Source organism: Geotrypetes seraphini, chromosome 1 (assembly GCF_902459505.1).
Source record: "Geotrypetes seraphini chromosome 1, aGeoSer1.1, whole genome shotgun sequence".
NCBI lineage: Eukaryota > Metazoa > Chordata > Amphibia > Gymnophiona > Dermophiidae > Geotrypetes > Geotrypetes seraphini.
In genome coordinates, this window is record NC_047084.1 from 117,831,400 (window position 1) to 117,854,337 (window position 22,938).

The 22,938-nt window shown below is 38.7% G+C and overlaps 1 protein-coding gene across 2 annotated transcripts in view; it reads left to right on the forward strand.

The window, feature by feature from the left end:
* LOC117356829 (scavenger receptor cysteine-rich type 1 protein M130-like) overlaps positions 1 to 22,938 on the forward strand; it is an 88,204-nt gene that overhangs the window by 8,332 nt on the left and 56,934 nt on the right. For both annotated transcript variants that reach the window (XM_033936574.1, XM_033936582.1), the window contains exons 3-4: positions 12,028 to 12,354; positions 15,908 to 16,210. In XM_033936574.1, the coding sequence (XP_033792465.1) occupies positions 12,028 to 12,354; positions 15,908 to 16,210 (630 nt within the window). The remainder of the gene's footprint in view (positions 1 to 12,027; positions 12,355 to 15,907; positions 16,211 to 22,938) is intronic.

Here is a 22,938-nt window from a genome sequence, read left to right on the forward strand (position 1 = left end):
GGTCCATCTTTGTGCAGCTGCCAGCTCTGCTGGTCCCCTGGCCCGGAACAGGAAGTTGATGTCAAAGGGGAAGGGGCCAGTGGACCACATAGCCCCAAACTCCATGCACCTGGGGTGGGCCAACCTTCCCCCCTCCTTGCCCTCGGTACGCCACTGCATCCAACCAATGCAAAAGATAAAATTAGAATAAAATCCAACTGTGCCGAAAATCTTCCCAAAATACCGAGTCCAGGTAGAAACTAGATTTGACAAGATCCAGCTCCTGAACTAGAATGGGCTCCGTCTCTGGCGGGATTCAAGTCCAGGCTGAAAGCCCACTTTTTTGAAGCTGCGCTTAAGTCCTAACCCCACCACTTTATAAAGCACCACATTTGTCTGTCATCCCCGACCCTCTCTACCTCTTCATCCGTTTGTATTTCCCTACGTGAACTACGCAAATGAGGGGTCTTCAAAAAGTTTTCACCCTATTTATTAAATGTTTCAAAAGCAAATTACATTACTTTTCCACATATTCACCCTGTTTTAGGATACATTTCTCCCAGCGTCCTACTAATGTTTGTGGTTGAGCACAAAAACATAAAAGTGCAGAAACGTTTTGAAAAACCCTTGTAGTTATTCACCATTTTTGTCCAGTGTGTCTGTCATAATTAGGTTGTAAGCTCTTCGAGCATGGACTGTCTCTTGCTTGTTTAATGTACAGTGCTGCATACATCTTATGGTGTTATAGAAATAATAAATAGTAGTAGTACTAACATGGGAGTCCAATCCATTCTCAGAAGGACCAAGAAGCTACAACGCATGTTTCAGTATGTTTACACTGTAAACGTAGAGTCCTTATTAGAAAGTAACAGTCATTTTCTGATTACTATGTAGTACTCTCATTTCTGTCTATGAGACCTACAGGGTCAATATTGATGGCCTCCCCAACAAACCAACCAACCGAATCTACTATCAACCTAAATAGAAGAAACCTACCAATTAACCCTACCATCAAAATCCTAGAAGTCACCCTAGATCAGCAACTGATACTAGAAGCTCATACCAGCATCCTAATTAAAAAATGCTTCCACTTACTATGGAAACTACGCACCCTAAAACCATACTTCAATTTCACTGCTGGTCCAGTCCCTGGTTCTAAACTCACTGGACTACTGCAATATAATCTACCTAGGATCTCACATTAAAAAAATACCATCAAGAAACTGAAACTTATCCAGAACACAGCCATTCGACTAATATTTGACTTGAAAAAATCCGACATCACATCACCCCATACTACAAGAAACTTCACTGGCTACCTATTGAGGCCAGAATTATCTTCAAATTCGGTTGCCTCTCTTCGGCACCGCACCCACCTACTTCTTGAAACACCTCACCCTAACGGACAAACTCCGCTTTTCACGCAGAACACTAATGTTCACATTTCCTTCGCCCAAAGGATGCAAATTCAAAAGATTCCTTAACAGGACACTCTCCTTTCAAGCAGGGATCTGGAACAACAACTTAAGTGACCTCATCCTGAACTCACTAACGTAACCCCTTCCTTTTCTGACTGAGGTAAAAGGTAACTCTCTTGAAAAAAGTTTGTTTGTAGACGTGAACACCGAGGGTTAAATTGATACCTTTCCCCAGGAGAAGGAGTGAATTACACACAAAAAAATATATAATAATAAAATGTAATTAATCTGTAAATAAAAATGTTAATTAAACCATAAGCAAAAATAGATATAAAGAAGCACTAAGGATTCAAAATTTTAAATAGAAATAAAATTTAATAAACAAATGCTGTATATTAAATCTACCTAAAGAAATATAAATAGCTCATACATAGAGACGAAGACTAAATATCTCAAGTGCCCGAAGACGGTGACCAGAGCCAATCATAGTCACTCGACTTATATCAGGGCTATCATTGATACAGCGTCTTATTTTCTCTATGAGCAATAATTCTTTAAGAACGTAGAATTATAAACTGATATAGGCATTAATTTATACTGTATGATACTTAGCTCGGTAGTTTTGCCAGTGGCTTAAATTTAAGGTGGGTGGTCTCTTTGTTTCTTTCCGTGCCGGCTAGACCTAGTTGTTTTTAGCCTGTGGTATATATATATATGGGGTTTTAATTTAATAATTTAATAAAATAATGCATACATATATATATTTTTTTGTTTTAGAATAATCGGCATAACATAATGCTGTCCTGAAAAAGCTCTCATTAGTTTATCCAGAGCGAAACGGAGATCTTCCATCAGGGGATGAAAGCCGGGCGTGATTTATGACCCGAGCTAAGTATCATACAGCATAAATTAATGCCTATATCAGTTTATAATTCTACGTTCTTAAAGAATTATTGCTCATAGAGAAAATAAGACGCTGTATCAATGATAGCCCTGATATAAGTCGAGTGACTATGATTGGCTCTGGTCACCGTCTTCGGGCACTTGAGATATTTAGTTTTCGTCTCTATGTATGAGCTATTTATATTTCTTTAGGTCTACTGGTGGCCTTTTTGCTGTGTTTGAGTAGTTATACTTCTGATCAATTTGGGACTGTTGTATATTAAATCTAGACAATGAAATTCTACTTCCCCTCTGTACAGTTCTTCTTTTTCCCCAGATTAGGGTATTTGCGGCTTTCTGTCCTTTCTGTGTAGGGGTCCCATGTTGGCGTTCTCTTGCTAGCAGACTCTCTCGTCCTGAAACCAACCTACTACTCTAACTAAAACCAAATCAATAAGAAAAAACCCTATCCTAAATCTAATAACCTCACAGTTGCCTAAAATACTTTCTAAGCTAGGAAAAAACTAATAATTGATGTTCCCTATACTATTTCCCTCCCCAATTTCCTCTGTATAATCACAAAACTCATCCTTTCTCTAAACCAGTAGTCTCAAACTCAAACCCTTTGCAGGGCCACATTTTGGATTTGTAGGTCCTTGGAGGGCCTCAGAAAAAATAGTTAATGTCTTATTAAAGAAATGACAATTTTGCATGAGGTAAAACTCTTTATAGTTTATAAATCTTTCCTTTTAGCTAAGTCTTAATAATAATATTGTAATTTATAGCTAAAGATCAAGAAACTATTTTATTCTACTTTGGTGATTATGATAAACATACTGAGGGCCTCAAAATAGTATCTGGCGGACCGCGAGTTTGAAACCATTGCTCTAAACATTTCATGCATATCAATCTTTTCCCCAAATCTCCAAAATCTTTACAGAAATTATTCCCAAAGCAGTTTTACAACCTTGCTTCACTAATAGTCTCTCACAACATTTCACAGACATCTCATTCACTTCTCCAGAAATCAGCACCACAGACTTATTACACAGAGACTGAAAATATCTCCAGACATCAGGTTTCAAAAGCAGTTCACAACCTCGCTTCACCACAGGAATCTCACACAGGACCTCTCATAAAATCTTCTCCCTAAATCAGCACCACAGATTTGTCACTCAGAGAATTTTTCACAACACTTCCCAGAAGATTCTCACAGATAAAACAATTCTTCACATCAGCCAAAAAGAAATGTTTCCATCCTTGGATAAATACCAGAATCTATCTATCAAACCTCAACTTCAAACCACAAGGCACAGAAACCAAACTACCTGCCCACAGATCCAAGTCACCATCCCAACTGTTCAAGCAGTTAATGCTGATCTCTGCATGAGGACAGCAAACCTGGGCAGGAGATCAGCAACCGAATACCAAAATTGCACCAATACAAAAAAAATACACATACCAAACTTCTCAAACTAGGAAAAAACCCACTTGGCTTTAAAAACCCTTTAAAATCTTCTTTAAACCCTGTTTTTCTCACTCAGGTAACTTTTAATCCTGGTTACACTAAGCACATAAGCAGTGCCTCTGCTGGGTCAGACCAGAGGTTCATCACGCCCAGCAGTCCAGGACCTGTATAGTAATCCTCTATCTAGACCCTTTGATCCCCTTTGCCTTCAGGAAATCATCCAATCCCTTCTTGAAACTCTGTCCTATCACACCCTCTGGAAGCGCATTCCAGGTGTCCACCACCCTTTGGGTGAAGAAGAACTTCCTAGAATTGGTTCTGAACCTGTACCCTTTTAATTTTTCTGAATGCCCACTAACATACCATTCATTCAGGAAATCACTAAAAACCCACCTGTTTGACAGATTTATCTGACCCTTCTATTCGGCTTAAGAACATAAGAATTGCTCACGCGGCGGCCCTCTGGTCAAAGACCAGTGCCCTAACTGAGACCAGCCCTACCAGCTCACGTCCTTGTTCAGCAGGAACTTGTCTAATTTTGTCTTGAATCCCTGGAGTGTGCTTTCCCCCACGACAGACTTCACACCTACCATGCCTTACACATCCCTTCCCCCTTTCGGTCTATCCTTCCCCTCCCAAATCTAACTGACTTTCTTACCCATACAAATGATCTCAACCTTATACCATTAAAAACCGGCATAACACATATAAAAGGTCATACTCTAGACATGATTTTTGCCCCTTGTGAATTACTTTCTAACTTCTCTGAACCTGAAATACTCAAAGTTCCTTGGTCCGACCATAGTCTTATCCAAACAACTCTAGAACTACACCCTCATCAAGACTCCCCTAGGTCACACAAAGTTATCAAGGTAAGAGACCTCCAAAATATCGATGACTCGCTTATTACTTCACCATTACTTGATCTAGACAAATTTAAATCTTTAACAATAAATGACCAATTAATTATTTGGAATAATACTTGTCAATCTCTTTTAGATAAAATAGCTCCAATAACAATCCAAACTATCTCTCCTAAAAAGCAAAAAAACCCTTGGCATAATTCTTCTCTTGCTTTACTAAAACGACAGCTGCGTTCAGCAGAACGCAAATGGCGCTCCAAACCTACACAAAACAACCTGGATAATTATAAACAACATTCTCAACATTACTGTCAAATGATTAACAAGACAAAGAAAAAATACTACATTAAAAAAATTTCTATGACTAAGAATTCCTCATCACTTTTCAAAATTTTAAAACAATTAACAATTTTCAAACATAAACCAGTAATTTCAACAGAAGACACTCCTTCTGCCAACTGTTTAGCAAGTTTTTTTCATACTAAAATTACATCAATTAGAGCAAATATAACTAATAATGTTTCTACTAGTCTAGACAAGCATAGCACTAGCATATTCTTATCCAACGCCATTACTGATATCTCAGATGAAGATCAAAAAAGTTATATGTCATTACAAGCTTCATGTTCTAAGTTTATTCTTCCAACTTTAACAGAAATAGAACATTTATTTCAAACTATAAAACTAAAAGGTTCTAAAACTGAATCCTTTCCTTCTTAAACGTTATTTCTCAATATTTGGCCCAGTTATTCTCCAAATTATTCATAAAAGTCTGTCTACTTCATCTCTCCCGACTGAATGGAAACACTCTGTTCTCCTTCCAATTATTAAGGATTCAAAAATCAGTCTTTGCGATTGTTCAAATTACTGTCCAATAGCTAGTCTTCCATTTTTAGCAAAAATTACTGAAAAAGTACTATTTCAGCAACTGTCAGATTTCATTGATAAAACTCAGGTTTTGCATCCCAACCAATCAGGATTTCGTAAAAATCATTCAACAGAACAATCACTAGTAGGTCTCGTCACATCCATTCACTACTATCTGGACCAACATAAATCTGTCATTCTCATTTCCTTAGATTTAGCAGCAGCATTTGACACAATTGACCATCATTTATTACTCCAACGACTTTCTTCCATTGGTCTAAAAGACCAAGTACTAGATTGGTTTCGATCTTATTTTACAGATAGATTCTTTACAGTGTACTTTAAAAATTCTTTTTCAAAACCTTATCAAACAAATTATGGAGTACCACAAGGGTCTATATTGTCTCCATTACTGTTTAACATCTATTTGGCCCCTCTCTTAACCCTTTGTCAATCCATCGGATTCACAGTATATGCTTATGCAGATGATTTCCAACTTTTGCATACCATTGATCCCACAAGTTCCCAGGACATATCTAATATTAACCAAGAGCTGGCCAAAATCCATGACTGGCTTAATGTCAATCAGCTATCTCTAAGCATCAATAAAACTACTACTGTGCTCTTTTCAGGGAAAGAAGGGGCACAACTCATTAACCCTATCGTAATCGACAATAAACCCCTTAATCAAACTACTAATACAAAAATTTTGGGAGTCCTAATAGACAATAATCTCACGTTCCGTTCACACATCAGTGCATTGGTCAAAAACTGTTTCTATAGGCTGAGAATGATTCGTTCACTTGTCCCCCTTCTTGATACTTTTTCCCTTAATACTTTAGTTCACTCCCTAGTAATATCAAAATTAGATTATTGTAATTCCTTATTAAAAGGGGCATATCTAAAGGATATAAGGCGTCTTCAACTTATACAAAACACAGCAATAAAGATAATTTCAGGTTCAAAAAAATTTGACCATGTCACACCTCTACTTCAAAAAGCTCACTGGCTGCCAATAACATACAGGATTACATACAAAATAGCTCTTTTAGTCTTCAAGACAATAAAGACAAATACACCTGCATTTATAGATAGGCTTCTGATTCCACATAGTTCGTCAAGAGTTCTTAGATCATCCTCTCAGTCTACTCTTAATGTTCCCTCTTTAAAAATTATCGGAACACGCCGTGCTTCTATCTTTTCTGTAACTGCTCCAACGATTTGGAACTCTCTTCCTTTATACTTAAGACTCGAACAGGATTTGCAAAAATTTAAGAAAAGTTTAAAGTGCCTTCTTTTTAAAGAAGCCTTTAACTGAAAGTTCACTTCCACGGTAAAATCTTATAGTTTCCAACCTCCCTTAAGTCAAGACTACTAATAGCTCTCTCATTTGATCTTTCTTCCTCATACCCCCCTAATGTACTTACCTTTTATGTACTTTTTCTTTAAAAAATTGTATTTCTTCCCCACTTTCCTATTGTTTCTAGTGGTTTTAAAAGTAGTTACCCTTGTATGTTTGATTAATATACTATGTATAAGTGATTTCTTTAAATCTTATTTTATCTTTTGTACAACGCTTTGTAATTTGGAAAAGCGTTCAATCAAATAATATGAATAAACTTGAAATAAACTTGAACTTCGTTGTCCTTACAGCTCCACTTGTGCACCGTCTTGAACTGACAAGGTATGACGGGATATAAATAAAGCTATTATTATTATTTTAGGGTGAAATTCTACAAATGGCACCTCAACTTAGACACTAGTAGGCACCCTACCAGCACCTAAGTTAATTGAGAAACACCATTTGAAATGGCGATTATTAACATTGAATTTAAAGCGTCTACTGCCTCCGGGAACACCTACAAATGAAACACTCTTAACATCACAAATACCTTCCCTCCTCCCACCTTCTTCCCGCTCCACAGATACTACCTGTTCTTCTCAACTTCTCTTGAATTCACCAATGATCTTCCACTGTAACCCACCATTTATAACTCTTTTGTAATCCACCTTGAACCGCAAGGTAATGGCGAAATAGAAATCTCTAATGTAATGTAATCTTGGATTCTCCAGATCTTCCCAGTTATCAGAATTTCAATACCCCATCCTCTAAAAGTGTCTCTCAAACCATATGTCACTTGAGATTCCAGAATTTTACTTTACTTTTAAAAATTCCCTTCATAAATATACACTAGAATGGATAACATGTACTTCATGTACGCAAGAGTCTGTGTGCGTGAGGATACTACTGCCCAGACAAGCATCATTCTTTGGCAGCGGCAAAGAAAGCGAATAAAATGTTAGGCATGATAAAGAAAGGAATCACGAGTAGATCGGAGAAAGTTACAATGCCGCTTTATAGGGCAATGGTCAGACCACAGTTGGAATACTGTGTCCAACATTGGTCTCCCAACCTAAAGACGGATATAAAACTGCTGGAGAGGGTGAAGAGACGAGCAACGAAGCTAATAAAAGATATAGAGAACTTGGAATACGAGGAACGACTTAAGAGACTGGGATTGTTCTCCCTTGAGAAATGGAGACTGCGAGGGGATATGATCAAGACTTTCAAAATACTGAAAGGAATCGACAAAATAGAGCAGGAAAAAAAATTATTTACAATGTCCAATGTGACATGGACAAGGGGACATGGACTGAAGCTAAGGGGGGACAAGTCCAGGACAAATATCAGGAAGTTCTGCTTTGCACAGCGGGTGGTGGACGCCTGGAATACGCTCCCGGAGGAGGTTGTTGCGGAATCCACCGTTCTAGGATTCAAAAGCAAACTAAATGCACATCTCCTTTCGAGAGGCAAAGAGGGATATGGGTGACTAAAATTACGCCAGGTGTACACCTAGCTGGGCCTCCATGTGTGCAGATCGCCGGACTTGATGGACCGAAGGTCTGATCCGGAGATGGCAGTTCTTATGTTCTTATCCTTGAAAACTAACTCTCCAAAAATAAGGAGCTAATCAGCAATTACTTGTGTTAAAAAATCTACTTCATGGCGTGGCTTAGCGCGCACACAAAATGGACGTGTGATCGCGGCGCTCCTCTTAACTAGGCAACGGCTCTTAAAAAAAGTTTCCCCTTTCAAGCTGATTTTCGGCGAAAAAACTAGATCGTATGGATGGAAAAACTATTGCTGATATTTCTACAAAAAGAAAAAGAAGAAGGACAGTGAAAGTCCAGTGGAGAAGCAACTCCGTCAATGGTAGAGAGGGAGTATCCAGCCTCTGCACCGTTGGAAGATTTTTCTTTTCCTTTTTCTGCAGTGTCTGTCGGTGCTGAAACTTTTATGCCTGCCAGCGGTGGTAGCTTGATACTAACCTTTGCCGATACTGAAGTAAGGCCCTGAAGGGAGGGAGCCAAAAGATCTGTTATTTCTTCGCCGGCTTTTTCTCTGTGCTGGTGCGGCACGGCATCGAAGGCAAGCTACTGGACATTGTGGTTGGCAGAAGTCTTCGTGGTCCTAACGACCACTGTGAAGAAAATAAAATCGGCGAAAAATATCAAAGAAGTGCAGGAGCATGGCAAGCACCCGACAAAATAAAAACGAAACTGGTATGTCGGCGAAAAGGCAGAAGCAGGTTCAAATTACACCGAGTAAGGTCCTGCTTCCTGCTGAAGAGTCGGATGTGCTGAGCAAAGCCGAAGTTATGGAGGAACTGAGACAGATTAAACAAATGCTTAAAGAGACTGTGAGTAATATGGCCGAAATGAAGGAAGAAATACTAAATATCCACAGACAGATGGAAATAAATAATAAAAGAACAACTGACTTAGAAACTAAAATGGAGGTTTTAGAATGTGAAGGAAACAGATGTAAAAATGACAGTTTGGAACTGATTCAATTGAAAAATCAGCTGGAAGATTATGAAAACCGAGGGAGAAGAAAGAATATAAAACTTTTTGGAATGCAGGAAAATTTGGAAGGGAAAAATGCCATACAATTTTTAGAAAATCTAATCCCTAAAATACTGCAATTGGATTTTAAACAGCCATTAGAAATAGAAAGGGCGCATAGGATCCCATTAAAAAATATGGAAAATCAAGGCAGACCAAGACCATTAATATTTAAAATGCTAAGATACCAGCAAGCAATAGAAATTTTAAATGCTGCCAAGAAAGATAAAAATTTAAATTACAAAGGATCCAAAATATGGTTTTTGCCTGATTTTGCTAAAAACACAGCAAACAAAAGGAAGAGATTCCTAGACTTGAGACCTCAATTAAAGGAAAAAGGATATAAATATGGATTGTATTACCCAGCAAAAATGAGGGTATCTTCTGGAGATAAATCTTTATATTTTGAAGATCCGGAAAAGCTAAAGACCTTTCTTTCAAAATCAGAACCTATGTCATTTTAACATAATGGATGTTGAAATGATCAGAAAATATCAAGACTGGTTTTGATGGACATTGAGAAAAGGAAAAAAAAAAATTTTAATATAAAACTATGAGACTTTGGAATACTGAATAAAGAAGAATATGAAATAAAGAACAGGAAATAAAATGAACTAAAGAAAAAGACAATAAAATATAAAGAAGAAATAGACAAGAAAGATGGACTGGAAACTCAAGAGACTAAACTTTAGAAGAGTAAAAGTTGGATGACTGGAGTAAAGACTGATTAGAAAGTAATAAAAAACTTGAACAAATAACAAAAGAAGAAAAAATAGAAGAATGCACCAGATAATAATACAAATGGGTAAAAGAAGAAAGCAGAATGGAAAAAAGGATATTAAATAAAATGACTAATGACACTCAAGAGACTAAAGGGAAGAAGGATATAAATAAGAAAACAATATGAAAGAACTGTTAATTTAATAAATTAACGAACGATAAGTAATGAAAGAAAGGATAACAAAAAGAAGAATATAGAATGGACTAATCAGACAAAAAAGATATATGACATTTAGATGCAAGTAAAAGAAAGGAAATGAAAATGTAAAATAAATAAGAAAGATAGACTAAAAGATTAATTATAAATTAATTATAAAGTTTGATTTATAATATTATAGCTTCAAAAGGATTGGACATTAATTGGAAAAGAGAAAAAAAAAAACACAAAATTTTTAATAATTAAAAATTTCAGAAAAAAAAAAAGTGTTGATATATAAATAGATGATAATTATAAAATTATAATCAACTTTTAAAGAAGTATATGAAGATATGGATATTGTTTTTAGATATTAAAAGGATGATAAGAATTGATGGAATAGAATGTACGAGATATAGGAAAAATAACACTAATATAAAAAATCTACTTAATGAGAATACTCAAGTTGATAAAAGAGTACAAATATCAGGTGCACAAAATGCTATATAAAAGCAATAAATATAAACTAATATAAGTGAAGGGCTCAGTCACTAACCGATCTCCGGTTTGGATGGGTATTTCCTTCGCTCCTTTAGCTACTGCCCCCTTCCTGATGCCGCGAAACTCGAGTCGAAAGGAGGCTATGGGCGTTTCAAACAAGGGGGTTCTTAATAGAGATTGAAATCTGCTGCAAGCGCTGGGTTAAATACTGTGCTACCTTCCTCACATTAATTCGAAGATAAGTGGGTTTTTTCTATTTTCTATCTTGGTTTCAAATGGAAGGTTAAGGGACTGAGAGTGCTATGATGGTCCCTGTTTACAACCGGCGCTTGTACTTTTAATAGTACTTTTCGCATAGATCGGTTGGTGACTGAGCCCTGACTTATATTAGTTTATTGTTTTTATATAGCATTTTTCAACTTGTGGACTATTCCCTTGAAAACTAACGGTAAGTAATTTTAGTTTTTATGCAGTAGTTATCTTAACTTGACCAACAAAACAATCAAGGCTTTGTTACCATTTGGATCTTATCTGCGAATTGGGATTTTCAGCTCTGACAGAAATGAAATTAAAAAAAAGAGAACGACTGCAGATGGTGGATGATGAAATGCATGTTTGCGTGTCGACTATCGAGCTGCGTTTTGAGTTCATTTGCACTAAAAAAAACAAGCACATCCATCGCAATAATTAGCAATTCTATGCTATCTACTTTAGTTCACCAATATTATAATTACCCATACTTTTCTTAAAGAAGTTTAAATAAATAACTCTCAAGTTTAATTTTTTGTTGGTTTTGCAATTTGATAATTTCAGTTATAATGTGCCATGAAAAAACATTTTGAGAGGCACTGTTCTAAAATGTCAACTACCAAACGTAATTTGTCTGAACTGGTAGGTTCTTGAAAGATGTGCTCTAGCTACTGGTCAGAGCAGAAAAGGAAGCGATGTGACTCCTTCGTCTGTTTGGCTTCAGTAGTTGAGATGTGGTACTGTGTTGTATTTAAGCTCAACTTTGGGGAATCAGAACATAACATAAGAGCAGATTTCTAGACCGCCTAGCTGTAAGTTCAATGCGGTTAACAAAAGATTGTGCTATGAAAGAATACAGGAATTGAATTAATCAGAAATTTAGGAAAAAGAAAAGTTTTCAAGAGTTTTCTGAAATCAGAATAGGGGAGAGGGGGGGTGTAACGACTCTCAGTGACTCTCGATGGCTCTTTTTTCCAGGTCCCTCCAGGGTACGACTGATGGGTGGAGAGAGTCCCTGCTCCGGAAGATTGGAGATTCTTCATGAAGGCACCTGGGGGACACTGTGTTATGAGTCTTCTTCTCTGATCCTGCCAATTACTGGAAAAGAGATTAAACAGATGGGCTGCGGAACTGTCTTAAATGTCCAAACAGAAACTCCCTCTGTAAAAACCCCGATGACTTTCCTGGGATCCGATACTATGTGTGGGGGAGTACCAGGGAGGGATAGATGTCATCACAACTTAAGACAAGTGGAGAACTGCGAGACGTACTTTTCTATCAGCTTTTTCAGTGGCTCATATTCAGGTACTGTCAATAATAATCCTAATGGCCTGACATCCAGTGGTGCCGGCAGCATCACTTTATTCAAATATTCGGCAGCTCCACTCTTTTAAGTAGCACTGGCGAATGTATGTTCAAGTGGTGGCTGTTGCTGCTCCCTGTTTGACTTAGGCGTGCTTTTTCTACAGTCTAACTCCAAGGGATAAATGATCTGGGGAACGATTGAATTTCGCTGCTCTCTAGGTAACATAATTGCAGCCCCAGTCTGTGCTCTCGCTCCATTTCCTAATGCATGGGGTGAACTCCAAAGAGGCATAGGAGTGAATTTTTTCCGAATGACTGGAAGTGTTAAGTGAAACATAGAAACATAGAAAGATGACAGATCTCTTCTCTCACCATACTCATAAATTCTGCCCTATCATCGGGCCTCTTCTCCCCTGAAATGGGACGCATTGCACTGACCCCCCTACTGAAGAAAGCTGACCTAGACCCCTCCTCCCCATCCAATTATCGCCCAATAGCAAACATTCCGCTCCTAACCAAATTGCTAGAGTCCATCGTCTCCTCCCAACTCTCAGCCTACCTGGAAAGATTCTCTGTCCTCCTACCCTATCAATACGGCTTCAGACCCAACTTCAGTACCGAAACCCTCCTGGCCTCCCTAATCTCGAAGATCCAACAATTTCACTCTCACAAAAAATTTGCCGTTCTCCTTCAATTCGACCTCTCTGCTGCCTTTGACGTTGTCCACCATGACATTCTAATCTTCCTACTCTCCGAGATAGGCATTAGTTCTACAGTCCTTGACTGGTTCTCGAACTTCTTACGTTCTCGCTCTTACACCGTCACCAAACATGGTTCCTCTTCCTCCCCATGGAAACCGACTTGTGGAGTCCCACAAGGCTCCCCCCTTTCTCCCATCCTCTTCAACATTTATATGTCCTCCCTGAATCTTCTCCACCTATCCCCCCTAGAAACACTCTACACTTACGCCGACGATATCCTGGTCCTCATCGAGACCGACGCGAACCTCACCAATCTCGCAGCTAACATTTCTTCTTGCATAACCAAACTTCAATCCTGGGCTCACACTGTACAAATGAAATTGAACGAGTCCAAAACTAAACTACTTTGGCTCGGCCCTAAACTTGATCAATTACCCACTTCCATCCCACTGCCCACAGGCTCCTCTCTACAGCTGGAATTCTCTAGCAAAGTTCTGGGCATCACCATAGATTCATCATTATCCTTCAACGACCACCTCAACTCCCTGATAAAAAAATGCTTTTGCAGCCTTCACATGCTGAGGAAAGTGAGATCCTGCTTCCACCAAAAACACTTTGCCGTCCTCGTACAATCCATTATCCTCTCCAGATTGGATTATTGCAATTCCATTTACCTAAGCTTAACAAAGAAAAGCCTCCACAGACTCCAACTAATCCAGAACACCGCGGCCAAACTTATCTTCTCAAAAAGTAAATTTGACCATGTCACACCGCTCCTATCCAAACTCCACTGGCTTCCCGTTATTTCCAGGGTCTACTTTAAATGTGCCTGCCTAACCTTCAAGATCCTCCACGGTATCCTTCCTCCTTTTATCCCTCTATCCTGGAATTCCTCAAATCCAACCTCCACTAGATCCACTCAAAAATTAAAACTATCCTACCCCTCCTTAAAAGGCATCTCCCTTGTTGGTAAACTTGGCTCTTCCCTCCCTTTCAGAATCACTCAGCTCTGGAACAGTCTCCCTTCCCCTCTCCGCAATTTGAGCCCCCTTCTACCATTCCGTAAGCATCTGAAGACCTGGCTCTTCTCCAGAACGTAACCCCGTCCCGCTCCTGGCACTCTCACACCAACCTCTCTTCTCTCATACTTATATAATTCTACTGGAGTTCCGTTCCTTCCCTAACCATGTAAACCGTGTCGAGCTCCATCTGCGGAGATGATGCGGTATATAAACCCAACATTTAGATTAGATTAGATTAGATGACGGCAGATAAGGGCTATAGCCCATCAAGTCTGCCCACTCTCTTGACCCACCCCTTGGAGTCAACTGACCCCTTTATACAGCCACTTTACTTTACCCTAGTGACCCTATTCCTGGACTTGACCCCCGTAGGGATCCCACATAGGTATCCCATTTATTCTTAAAGTCCGGGATGCTGCTGGCCTTGATCACCTGCACTGGAAGCTTGTTCCACTGCTCAATCACTCTTTCTGTAAAGAAGTACTTCCTTGCGTCTCCACGAAACTTTCCCCCCCCTGAGTTTGAGCAGATGCCCTCTTGTGGTCGTGGGTCCCTTGAGAAGAAAGATGTCATCTATAGAAACAGTGGAACACTGACTACCCTTCCCTGCCACAGTGAAGATGTTTGATGAATATCAGGTGTACAGAAGCAAAGCAGGTCCCCAAAGCAGCCACTTCTGTGAATGGAGTGAATGCCGAGCATTCCCAGTTTTGAGCAAACTCTTTCATTGACGTCAAGGAGGGCTAATCATTTTGTAGAGCTGGTATCTGTCCTATGCAGGCATCAACATGAGCAAACGGCGCTCTCGGAATCTCTAAATGCATAATTTATCTCCTGCGTAACAAGTAAAATGGCGTGGTAGCGTGTTAGTAACCCCCTTCTATTCAGCCGGTGGCAGTCAGCATATTGCTGGCTAAATTATACCCTCAGTTTTAGGCCATGTCCTAGGACAGACACTGAATATTGGGGCATGATTATTGGTAGCCTGGAACTTATAGAAGCACAAATGATATTTGGCCAGATCCACAAAAGTGTTATGCAGACCCCGGCTGAATATCGGGCTGTGGCCCACAAAAGTAGTTTTTTTTTAGCCTCTCATGCCTCCAACAATGCCCAGTATATTGGAAAAGATAGATACTGAACTTTAGAATCAAAGATACAGTAAACTCTCAGTTATGGGGATTAGTGGATGCCAGATAACTGTAGTTTCTGCTTGTTTGAGATTTACTCTAAAAAATAGTTCTCTCTCCCTTCCCACCTCTCTCTATCATCCCCCCACCCCCACTTGTAGGTCCAGCATCTATTCCTCCCTTCGGTCTGGGTCACATTCTCTCCCCCCTTCTCTCCCAATTTCTCTTCCTCCCTTCTACCCCTCCCCCTCCCTGGTCAGCCCTTCCTCCCTCTGCACGAGTTTGGCCTCCTGGAGCCCCCTCACAGAGTGAAGCAGCAGCCGGTCAGCAGAGGCAGCGCTGTAAGCAGATTGCTCATGCCCAACGCCATCAGGGCCTTTTCGTTGCCGCATCGGAAGTGATTCATCGGAGGAAAGGCCCTCCTGGAGCTGGCCACGAGCAACCTGTTTTCAGTGCTGCTTCTGCTGACCGGCTGCTGCTTCAGGTAAAGGAGGGAGGGGGGGGTTTGCCGCTCAGGACTGCCGCCACTGCTGCTGCTTCATGGCTGGAAGGAGAGGGGTTTGCAGCGCATGACTGCTGACACAGCATGGCTGGAGGGAGGATTTTTTTTTTTTTGCCTGTTGGGTGCGAGTGCCGTTTGCTTGAGTACCGGTAAAGACTGGTATTGCATTAACATGTTTTCTCTCTCCATTGTACTTAGTTATTTCGGATGCAAGACTTGTAGATGGAAACAACCCCTGTGAAGGGACCCTGGAGGTCTTTTTCGAGCAAATGTGGTGGCAAGTGAGAGGAAAGCCTATAGGCGGAACAGTGGCTGAAGCAGCGTGCCGACAGCTCGGGTGTGGTCGTTTCAGACGGGTGTTGAAGAGTCTTTCTGAAGGGGATCGGGTTTTGCCTGTTGCGTGCACTGGCGAGGAGGATCATTTGTCCGAGTGTATCATCTACTATGGAAGTCCATTCAGGTTCACCTCTGACCTTCTGGGAATAGTGTGCTCGATACCAGGTAATCTGCTGCTTTACACAGTGGTGAGAAGTATTCAGGTTTCATATCTCCCTGTGTGCTGTTCAAGCCAGGCGTGGCCAAAAGAATGACCCGAATGGACTCCCTCTCCCCACGTGACTGGGCTAGGGGTTCCGTTCCGTGTAATAATCAAATACAGGTTTGTTAATGCCTTTCACGTCTGGGGAGAGCCATGCACGTTATTGAATTTTCTCTGATCTCCAAAGGAGAAAGCCAAGTCAAAGAAATTGATACCATATGTGACATCATTTGTAATAATTGCCATAAAGTTAGAATTCAGTGGCCCAGTTGATCACATGACTGGAATGTCATTTTACGTTTAAATCCTAACATGGCCAATGTTTTGCTTTTCCTATCCTTATAACTTCTGTATGAACGTTTCCTAATTTGCTTGTGTGTTTTAATCTATGACTTCCTTTTTAAGGCCTCTCTGTAAAGGCCTTTATCCTGTTTTTCTGGGAAAACCTATACCCAGCCTTTTTTGTCTTAATTTCCGTGCAGCTGCCTTCCTTACAATGGGATCTTATTATTTCAATCATAGCCAATTTAAAATATTCTTTTACAATTCACCTGTCTCATATTTACCCCAAATAATTTCAAAGTTAATCTCCTCGTATCACCTTGCATGCTTTGATTATTAATAGCCACTGGGCACATCCAGGGTGTCTACATATCTTCAAAAGTTCTCAGTCCCCCCCTAGTATATGTACATGTCTGCACCAATCCTGGAGCTCGATATTGATCCTGGAAACAGTTGTGTACGTATCATTGTAACCCATTCTGGGTTCCTGGAGGGGATGGGCTAAAATCCTAAATAGTCTAATCGGGTACCTGAGGCAATGGCCAATATCATGGGAAGATGTAATAATTGACTTTTTGTCTACTGAATGCTCATAGGCATATAATAAGCTGCTTATTATTTGTGATCTTGTTCTCTCTTGTAATCTTGGTTTTCTGAGGGAACTGGCTGGGAAAGCAGAGTTTTCATATTGCTCAGTAATGTCCCATTGGTTACCAGGTTATAGGTCAAGCTTGGGTCTACAGTAGAGACAAAGTATAGCATATGCCCTCTGGTTCAGGAACTATTAACTGTCCTATCTGGATGATACTGGGCTACTGGTGGTGTTTTCACTTCATGGTGTTGGTAATGACAGACTTGAGTCTATTGAAGAAGTTAGTGTAGATGGTTTCTCTTAGGTTCCCCTTTGGTTACTTGTGAAAAGTGATTAGATAACTCAAGGTTAATAATTACCTTACTGGGCCATGTGGAGCGGGTCTGAAACTGGAATGCTGCTGTAGCCTGAGAGAGGGTCTGATGTGGCCACAGGGAGTGCTACAGCTACGAGCTGATGAGTCGGGATGACCAGGAAGGTATGGAGGTTCTGCACACATCAGGCATCCTGAAGAAATGCCACCACAAAGCCAGGAGCTCCTGCGGGCAGGGCAGTGGTGGATCGGGTATTTCTGAGCATGCACAAATTTCTGTTCATGTGTGGAAATGCTTCAGAGCCTGGACCAGGCCCAAAATGAAGCCGAGGCATTGATTTTTGAGGCTGGCCAGAGAATGCTATTTAGACCAGCAGAGGAAGATTACCACTTGGACCCAACCGTAAGCTTAGAGAGACATGGGCAATATCTGAGGAGTAAGGCAAGGTGATAATTAGAATTGAGAGAGTGTATTTTTAAAGTTTATGGCCTGTGTTTCCTCTAAGCTGAGCAAATGAGCAATTGATCATATGTTCTAGGAGTTGCTCACAGATTTTACATGGTCGCTCATAAAAATACTTGCAAATCTGGAAAATGGATGATTTTTAGAATTTGTTGCTCACATGAAAACAATTTTTAAAAACTTGTCACTCACATCAGAACATATTTGTACAGGGCGTGGCTTGGAACACGCACAAGATGGAGGTGTGATCACATTGCTCTGCTCCCCCAGGCACTAATTCTGAAGAATTTGCTATAAAATAAAGTTTCTTGTATCAAAAGAACTTACTATAAAGTCAGAGGGTGGCAACTTTAAGACAGACGAAACTTGAGACGGCTTTTGTGGGCACTGGTAAGCGTGTCAAGCATGATCATGTGACGCCAGTAAAGACTGCACTCCTGGATGAGGAAGAAATTGATAAAAAAGAAGTGATGACAGCGCTGGAAAAAATACAGCAGATGCTACAAAAGAACACAGATTACATACAGGAAGTAAAGGAAGAGGTTGTCAACATAAATAAGCAATTGGAATTGGCAAACCAGAGAGTGACAACACTGGAAAAAAAAATGGAACAGTGGAACTAACAGAGGTTCAGTTTAAAGCTGAAAGAAAAATCATTTCAGAGATGCAACAACAACTGGAAAATTATGAGAATCGTGGACGTCGGAAGAACATAAAAATAATTGGGCTGGCAGAAAAATTGGAGGGAGATAATCCCATAAAGTTTCTGGAGACTTTAATACCAAAACTTTTTCAGCTGAACTCAAAACAACCTCTGGAAATTGAAAGAGCCCACAGAATTCCGTTCCAACGGTCAGAAAGTCAGTCAAAGCCCAGACCGCTGATCTTTAAACTGTTAAGGTTTCAGCAAGCCTTTGAAATACTGAAGTTGGCAAAAGCAGACAAAAATTTGACATATAAAGGATCAAAATTATTTTTGCCTGACTTTGCAAAAAATACAACAGCATTGAGGCAACAGTTTCTGCAGTTAAGACCACAGCTTAAAGAAAAAGGATATAGATACGGTTTATATTTCCCTGCAAAGATGAGGATTTCCTATGGGAGTAAATCACTATATTTTGAGGATCCAGGGAAGTTGAAAGACTTTCTGAATAACTCTGAACCAATGACTATGTAAGGAAGAAAAGGTTTAAAAGACAGAAATATATTAATAGGAGTGGAATATAAAAGTAAGACTGGAATAGAATGGATGGAATGCTAAGGATTTATGAAAATGTTACATTTCTTCTTTTATGTATATGTGTAGTGAATATGAAATTGAATGAAATGGTATAGAATTCTAATATAAATATATTTAAAGAAGCATATTCATAAATAAATTAAAAGAAATATAGATATTATGCTGTGAAAGTGGGAGGAGGGAGGAATATAAGATGAACTTAAGGAGGATTTATAAAATATGTAAAGTTTTGAAATGTTCATTTATTAATATTGAATATGGGGGAACTTAAAAGATTTAAAAGAGAATTGATAAAAAGGTAAAGGTGGTATTTGACCATTTTGGAAATTGGGTTATATAAAAGTATGGAAAAATAATGAAATAAATGGTTATGTTAATATTTATAATATGTCATGGTAGTAAAATATAAGATGGGAAAAAGTACATTTATATGTGGGAGACAATGTATAAATGCCTGGGGGTTGGAAGTGGTTGCATATCCTATGCGTGGTTCAAGTTTATCCATAATGAAGGGAGGGGTGGGAGGGATATGGGGAGGGGGGATATTTAAGAGTAAAGGGAAAGAATATCTGTGTAGTAGGGGATATTATATCATATTCTTATATTTTATGGATGTTATGGGAAGGATGGTGTCTAATCAATTTCATTTATATAAACTGGAGTGTCAATGCTGGAATTTTATTGAGTTGAAAGATGGAGACTAAATTCTACTCTTTAAATGTCAATGGCCTGAATCACCAAATTAAAAGGAAAAAAATGTTAAATTTCCTTAAAAAGCAACAGGCGGATGTATATTTCATCCAAGAGACCCATCTGTCCACAATAGAATCTAAAAAGCTGGAAGGGGGATGGATTTCAAAAGTATTTTTTGCTCCAGCAAATGGGAAAAAGGCTGGAGTGGCCATTTTAATTAATAAAAAATGTACAGCTGATTTTAAGATGGTAGAAATGGATCCATTAGGAAGGTGGGTGCATATTGAAATGAGCATGGAAAATAACATCTTATTTAACATCTACGCTCCTAATACGAATCAGATGGAGTTTTTTAAGAACCTACTACAAATTTTAATGCCACTGGCTGCTTCTAATTTAGTGGTGGCTGGAGATTTCAATGCTGTAATGGATTCAATTATGGATAAAAATCCAAGTAGAGTTATGAAATCATTAGGGCTAGATAATTTGGTAAAATCTTGTGATTTAATAGATATATGGCGTATTCTTCATTTTAATGATCGGGAATTCTCTTTTTGTTCACAGGTCCATAATTCTTTTTCAAGAATTGATTATATTTTTGTTTCAAATAATTTAACGAAAAATGTAATAAAAGCTATTATAGATCCTATTCTCTTATCTGATCATGGTGCTGTATGGATTGAGTTAAAGGATGGTGAAAAGGATTATTCTAAGCCGGTTTGGAGATTTGATAATTCTTTGGTAGTAGATTCAAATTTTACTGAAGATTTTAAAATAAAAATGATTGATTTCTTCCAAATTAATGATACTAATGATATAAATATGGAAGTATTATGGGATGCGTTTAAAGCAACCATGAGAGGTAATATTATTTCATATTCAGCATACGTTAGGAAAAAGTTTACGAAACAATTTGTTGATTTGGAAAAGGAAATTAAAGTATTGGAAAGTAATTTAATTAATAGATGGGAGTGGAATACTTTACAATTATTATTAAAAGCAAAAGTTAAATATAATGAGTTATCCTCTAAATTTGTAAGGAATGATTTATTTTCTCAACAAACTCAATACTATGGAAATTCAAATAAGGCGGGTAGGATGCTAGCAAATTATCTTAAAGCAAGGAAAAGAAGAACAAAAATTGTTGTAATAAAAGATAAAAATGGAAAATCACATAATAAAATTGATCAGATTCTAAAACAATTTTTTAGTTTTTATAAAGATTTGTATTCTTTTGAATCTTACAGAGATAGAGAAAAGGATGGATTGGAATTTTTAAGTTCACTTAAGGGGCCTCAAATTCCTGAACATATAAAAGGAAGTTTAGAAGAACCTATATCTTTAAAAGAGTTAGAAACAGCATTGAAGTCTCTTAGAGTTGGATCCGCTCCAGGTGGTAGAGTTCTATAAATCATTTCAAAATACTTTGTTACCCTATTTGTTAAAATTATATCAATACCAACTGAATAAAAGTTGTATATCAGGTACTATGGCAGATTCATTAATTATTGTCTTACCAAAACCAAACAAAGATCATACTTTGGTATCAAACTACAGGCCTATTTCATTAATTAATGTAGATGGTAAACTTTTAGCCAAAGTTTTGGCATTAAGATTGGCTAAAGCTCTCCCTTTTATTATTGATACTCACCAAACAGGATTCGTTGCAAGAAGACATTCTTCCAATAATACCAGACTGGAGCATTGAGATTAAGCATCAAATTTTTGCTTCTCAATGGCCACGAATTTGGTCTTGGAGAATTAGATGTACAGTGTCGGCATCTATGAGACAGACTTGGTTCTTTTTGTTGCATAGAGCTCTTTTGACCCCAGTACGTTTACAAAAGTTTGATAGCTCTAGATCTAATAAATGTTGGCACTGTAATCTAGAAGCAGGGACTTTGGATCATCTAATTTTTTATTGTCCTTGTATTAACGCCTTCTGGAAGTCAATTTGGTCTCAAATTAATTCTTTTCTAGAAAATCCAGTTGCTCTGTCATATGATACAATTTTGTTTGGAACAATGATGAGAGCAAAGAGTCAAATTTCAGCAAATAATAATAAATTACTAATGATTATGACAGGAGTTGCCATTCAGAATATAACTAGAAATTGGAAAGATTATACAAGACTTAACTATACTTTTTGGTGGAATTCTATATGTTATATTTATAAAATGGAACGAATTCTTGCTATGCAAAAAGGAAATTATAACAAGTTTAAAAAAATTTGGGGGCCATTGATTGAATATTCGAATGATTAGACACTTTTTTTTATAGAAGAATAATATGATATGGGATTTGGAGGGTATAATGTGTGAGATTCAAATAAAATGTTGATATGTGTGGAAGGGAAGGGGGAGGGGGGATAATATAAGATGTAATATTATATGAAGTATACAAGTGAATTGTATGAATATTGAATGATTATTGTATACTTGTTATGAGATATGAAAATGAATAAAGAATTGGAAAAAAAAAAAAGAACATATTTGTACACATCCATCTAGTCCTTAGAGGAAGCATTGTTTATGACTTTAATTTGATAAGCTTGGATACAAGTCTGGAAAAAGCAAAACATGTTAGTAACTAGCTGGGCTTAAGTAGGGTTACCAGACTTCTGAGAAAACCCAGACATGTTCTCTTTGAAGAGGACAGTCCAGGTCCCTTGACGGATTTTCCAAAACCTGGCAGTTTGTCTGAGTTTTGGAAAGCCCCGATGAGCTCCGGCCACATCTGGAGGGTCTCTAACCATCACACACACATCCGCACGTGCTCCAGGCCCTCTGGACACAGCCGGAGCTTGTTGGGGGGAAAAAGGAGGCTTTGTGTAGACGGGGCTGGGGTCAGAACGAGCTGGGATTGGAGGTGGAACTGGGCTTTGCCAGAGGCAGAACTGGGCAGGGCCGTATGTCCAGGGTTTTCCCGCCCAGAATATGGTAACCCTAGGTTTAAGGAGCATGTGTGGGTGGATTTTAGATTTGAAAAAGGTGAATTCTGAGTGAAATCTGGAGTTAACATAATAACATAGTAGATGACAGCAGATAAAGACCCGATGGTCCATCCAGTCTGCCCAACCTGTATGCATGTACTAACATTTATTGTAAA